At 38.2% G+C, this 5,666-nt stretch overlaps 2 protein-coding genes across 3 annotated transcripts in view; one reads left to right on the forward strand and one right to left on the reverse strand.

Moving 5' to 3' along the window:
* Positions 1-4,345, forward strand: part of LOC134866894 (GRIP and coiled-coil domain-containing protein 2) — a 30,412-nt gene extending 26,067 nt beyond the window's left edge. For both annotated transcript variants that reach the window (XM_063887092.1, XM_063887093.1), the window contains exons 22-24: positions 48-187; positions 2,218-2,419; positions 2,551-4,345. In XM_063887092.1, the coding sequence (XP_063743162.1) occupies positions 48-187; positions 2,218-2,419; positions 2,551-2,624 (416 nt within the window). In that variant the 3' untranslated portion in view covers positions 2,625-4,345. The remainder of the gene's footprint in view (positions 1-47; positions 188-2,217; positions 2,420-2,550) is intronic.
* tmem223 (transmembrane protein 223) lies at positions 646-1,793 on the reverse strand. The gene has a single exon (XM_063887094.1). The coding sequence runs from the start codon at positions 1,627-1,629 to the stop codon at positions 835-837; it is 795 nt and encodes a 264-aa protein (XP_063743164.1). The 5' UTR covers positions 1,630-1,793; the 3' UTR covers positions 646-834.
* Positions 4,346-5,666: the final 1,321 nt, after the last annotated feature.

The following is a 5,666-nucleotide window of genomic DNA, read 5'->3' on the forward strand; positions in this document are numbered from 1 at the left end:
CTTTCTCAATCAGCAATCTTTAACTGTGTTTTTGGTCTTCCCTTTAGAGCCATTCGTGTGGACGGTGGAGCCGACCAAAGAAGAACTCAGTCAAAAGCTGAGCACAGCCACGCGGAGTATGGAGCATATGAACAGCCTCCTGCATGAAACGGAGGCCACCAATGCTGTTCTCATGGAGCAGATCACCGTATGTATATGCACACAGTACACAAATTAAGAAAACACAGTTTGATTACAAGGTATATAAAATTGTTTGTTGTTGCTTGTTTAATTAGAACTCAATTAAGTGATTGTTTATTATTGGAAGGGCTGTCACAATATTAGTTTCTCTATACTATTCTCATAGCCAAAATAATTCACAATAATGATGTAACTGGGGTGTCTATTGATATTTAAAAAATAATAAGAAATAATTAGGCTAGTCAAATTCATCTTTTTGTAAAAAAGGAGTGTAAGGAGGTGGAAACTGAGTCTGTAACCTTAGCGTGGTTACAGGAAGGAGAGAAAAAGAAACGGAAGGCAAATGATTGGCTTATGAGACGCTGGATTATTTGTATGATATTATCATGTGTATTGTTATTTTGATATCAATATTTCATCTCTTTTCTGGTCAATACCAGTATATCACAACACCACTCATTTCAATTGATTTCAAATAGAACAAAATTTTAATGTACATCTCAAATATAACAGCCTTCTTTAAATGATCCTGAATATCCAAATAAAATACATTTGTTCTCATATAGATGATTTAATTGACAGTCAAACTGACATTTGTTAAGCAAATACGTAAAATCACATCCGTGGTGCAACAGTGTCATATTTCCACACAACTTAAAGTGGCCGGTAAGCCCCAACAGTGACATCAAACAGCCTAGCGTTGGTGATGGTCCCCTCATTGTCCAGGAGGAAGTAGAACTTGTGTCCTTTGACCCTGAGTGGGATGAATGAGGGGGACTCTTGCCTGTGAGCATAGCAGCCTACCTGGGACAGTGGGACTGTTATTGTTTGGCCTTGGCCTGGCCCCAGAGGTGACTGTGTGCAAACGGTCACCATCTTCCCCCCTTGGTGTAGCACCACTTTGCTGACAGAGCGCCTGCAGAACAGCGCCCCAAGTCCGACAATCCATGCTCCTATTGCCATACAGCCCAGCGTGAAGCCGTACCGCCAGGTGCTGGAGCCCAGGTTCATCTCGAAGCTCCATATCCCGGCTAGTCCCGTGGTGCTGGGCTCCTTGGCTTTACCCTTACCCCCTGTGTCTCTGAGCCCTGTGAAGGCGAAGTAGCCTAGGTATGTCCAAAAGAGAAACTGGGCGCCGCAGAAGGCCGAGAGGAGCCGGAAGAAGCGGGTCCTGTCGTGATGGAACAGGGTGACATCTCTGGAGGGCTGGGTGGAGGAGGAGAGGCGGACAACCGGCTGTGTGTGAGCGAAGGCACCGCTGCGGCTTGTGGGGACGATTATCCTCCACAGACCTGCTGCACATGTAACCCGGTTAACCATCGTGGCCGAGCTCGGTGTAGTCTGTGTGGACATCGACGCATTTTGAAATACTTTTTGCTGAATATTTACGAGACGAAACTGTTTAGAGTAACACTTCAGTGCCCCGCTAAGTATCCGCTCGAATCCCATTTTTCACGACGTTTAACAAATGTATTCCTCCCACACCTTAAAAAAAAGTCAAATATATCCTATAATATCAACTCGGGATTGTAACGTTTTCATGCTCGTCTCCCAACACTCTTGACAGCCACAGCTCAGAGGGCGCCGCCATATTTGTTATGCGTGACGTCGTTTTTTTTTTTCTTCAACTTTATTGAAACAATTACACTGAAGGCTTACAACCGTTGAGGTGTAAGATTTGAGTCTACACCGGACAGGGTGAAGATATTTTTTATTAAAAAAATAATTTCTTCTTATTTAAGGCTAACAGGGGTTGTACATTTTATCAGCTTTTTGTATGTACATACGGATAGAGAAAATATATTGTCTAATAGGGACTGTCTGCTCTAAAATTAGTATCTTTTTGCTAAATTATTAGAATTTTTAAGCAAGTGAATCAAATAAAATTACAAATGGAGATTCCTTTCAAATTCAGTAAATCCCAAATGTTTGTGAAATTTATTTTATAAAACTTAAAGACATCTGTTGCTTACCTATTGAAAAATTATTATTATAATTTATTGTTTGTTAACATTGCTGATGTGTTCTACCTTCTAGTTGTTGAAGAGTGAAGTGCGTCGTCTTGAGCGAAACCACGAGAGAGAGAAGAGTGTTGCCAACCTGGAGTATCTGAAGAATGTCCTGCTGCAGTTCATCTTCCTGCAGTCTGGCAGTGAGAGGCAGGCGCTGCTCCCAGTCATCCACACAATGCTGCAGCTCAGTCCAGAGGAGAAAAGCAAACTAGCTGCCATTGCACAAGGTATGTACCAAGAGAACAGGTGAACTCAACATGAAATTCCCAACAATATACAGTATCTCTTAATAATGATTTTACTGTCAATAATGTCCCCTTAAAATCTTACCAGATGTTTTTTGTTGTCGTTTGTGCAGGTGAGGAAGAGGGGTCTGGGTCTCGAGGCTCAGGATGGAGCTCCTATCTACACAGCTGGTCTGGGATCAGATAGACTTGATGATCAGCCAACGCTAAAAAAACAATAGGAGCACATTAAGATTGTTATTGCGCCTTTTTCTGTGAAAATGTTTAATAAGCAGTAATGCTTTTTATTAAAAAAACGTCACAAAGTGTTTGGTTAGCTGGGGCATTATCCAAAATATGGGAATACGATAGAAGGGACCAAGAAATGTAACAAAAAAGGAAGAGGAACTGAGTGTAAGATATTCAACCAAAACCCTTAACATAAATATTGATTTGAATTTGCTGTTTGATGGTTACATCTCTTGCAAATCAAGTTAACTGTGAAATATTTCAGTCTTCCTTACTCTAACTATTGAAACATGTATTTATACATTATTTACTGGACTTAAAGGTTTTTCAAAGTTGAGCTCATTAACAGACATCATTAGCACTTTGAAAAACATTGTCAAGACAATGTGCAAAAATTATGGGAGAAGAGTGAAATGAAGGGAAAACCGAGTGGGGTAAGGCATGATATAACTTGAAAATCACTTTAAGACTTAAATTGGGCATGCTCTGTGTAGCAGTGTACGATGCTTGCTCTTTGGTTCATATCACAAATCTTCACATTTCTTTTAAAGAATGTTTAAGGGGATTTTAATATATAAAAAGGCAGTCATGTTTTTCATTTTGTTAAGTTTGTAAATTTACATTGAACTCCCTTGCTTTGTTTTGGAAAACATTCATTTTTGTAATAGTTGTTGCCTTAATGGTAGATAAAAAAAACATCAAGAAAGCTTACACTCTTTGAAAAACAATAAGCAGTAAGTGTTTTTAATGAACATATTGGTTAAAACATGCTACACCACAAATGTTTATCATATTTTGATTGAAGTACAAAAGTGTGCATGTCTACATTTTGCTCTGACCAACATGATTGACCACATATTTATACTTGTTTTCTGACTGGTTTTGCATTTGTTAACTAATGCGTCATTCTTAAATTGGGAGTGGTTCTTCTTTTCATTCCTTGAGTTGACTTTGATTCATCATTTCCTGTACTGATGTTTGTGATTTTTGTTCTGGTTACTGTGTAATTTGTTACTTCTTGTTTTGGCTAATGTTATTATTTAATGCCAAATGATGGTTTCAATGGTTTCTATATCTATTTTTGGAATACTTTTATGTTAGGCTGTTGTTTAATCACTGAACAGGAAAGATTTGTTGCAACTTCATGTGCCCGACTGTCTTGTTGAAGTACAGTAGCCATGATCTCAAGCACATCCTTCCTGCTAAAGTGCCCTTGAGAAAGACTACACATCAGAACAATGGGTGCTGCTTGTTACAGTGTCTGACCATGACCTCTGACCCCTGTGAAGGTGGGAGAAGAGACAATTCTGCATTGAAAGCCCCCCCCCCTGTAAAACACACATCCACCCCCTCTTACTTTACTTTCATTCCTTTTTGCTTAAGTACCGACAAAATGAAGAAAATTAAGATAACTTCCGGTTTCTTTTTTCATTCCAGTGGCAGCTTTTTTTGTGATTGCATCAGCACAAGTGAATGTATTTTTATCAAAGGCTTTTATATTTATGATGGTTAATGTCAACAGAAGCTATGAGAGATTAACATAACTATAACATTTAATCTGTGTCAGCAGTAACAGTATGATAACTATTTCACTGTACAACTTAATTCAGAGACAGTTCTTGTTGTTTTTCCTGTTATTTTTGACTGTAAACTAAAATAAAGTTAAGGGATAAGAAAGTATTTCTAATTACTTTTATTATAATGCTTTTTTTTTCAATACACAACAGCCAACCATTATATTTCAGAACTATAATGTTGTGTAGCACTTTAATTATTCATTTTAAATATATTTAACCAGATAGAGAATCAGGATGAACACATCAACATACAAGCACAGCAAACTATATGTTGACAACCTTTGCAGAATTTAAAATCCTTGATTTTATGGCTGGACAAGGATAGCTCCCCTTCTCTTCGCCTAGGAAGTCCTCTTCCTTCTTGAAGGAAGCAAGGGGGTGTATGGGCTTTCCTTTTAAGGAAATAAATGTGGTTTCTAGTGTCATGACGCAGTGAGGGGAGGAATCAACAATTAAAAGCTACTGTACGCCACTGGGAGTAAGGGTAAACATGATATTATCTGCTCTTACCTCACTGTGGAGCAGCACTAATAACCTCAAATGTAAAGGGTTCAATCCTTATTATTATTATTATTATTATTATTATTATTATTATTATCATTATCATTATTATGTTTTGATTTATATCCTCTTACTTTGCAGAAACTTGCAGAGTAGTGGTTTAATAGCGTATAAATGCTCTTTAAACGACACCCACTCGCCATGTTGAACTTTTAAGGAGTTTCCGGTGGTCAGAAAATGAAGTCAGACTTTCCATACATCCTGACCCAATGCATCATTTGCAGCTTACAACGGCTGCCGTTGTAGGCTGAGACAGCAGCCTGCATTGATAACGTATGCGTTTCATACGTTGTAACGAATACACCCAGCACTGATTTTGCAGGGCGGGTGTTGTCGTTTTCTGGCTGAAAACTGAATTAGTATTTCTCCAGCTGTGGAAGTTCGCATACTGAATGAGAAGCTGCCACAGAAAAACAGTCAACCAGTGCGGTGTCCTTCAAAAATAAAAGCACGTGTGTTTGCAACTGATGAGTGTGTGTTTGTCTTCTTGGTTTATAGGACAGGTTTTAAGTCCATAGAGTGTAAACCTCCACCCTGAATATTTAATGTTTGCTTCAGCCATTCAAGCCCTTAGCCATTTATCAAATTATGAAAAAAACAATTTTGACATTAAACTATAGAGCAATCAGATTAAGGTGATTCAAGGTCACAGTGAGCTGGACAGATGAAACCAAAACGAGTATGTCATCATTTTACCACATTTTTTATTTAAAACATTATTTTTGTATTCGTCATACTTATTTATTATGTGTTTATATTTGTACACATATATTCATTGAAGTAGGCTATTGTGGACAAATATATGTTGGACTATATAATGGGCCTACTTTGAAAGTCAAAACCGGAAGTGCTGTATTCCGTTG

Source organism: Eleginops maclovinus, chromosome 7 (assembly GCF_036324505.1).
Source record: "Eleginops maclovinus isolate JMC-PN-2008 ecotype Puerto Natales chromosome 7, JC_Emac_rtc_rv5, whole genome shotgun sequence".
NCBI classification, from domain to species: domain Eukaryota; kingdom Metazoa; phylum Chordata; class Actinopteri; order Perciformes; family Eleginopidae; genus Eleginops; species Eleginops maclovinus.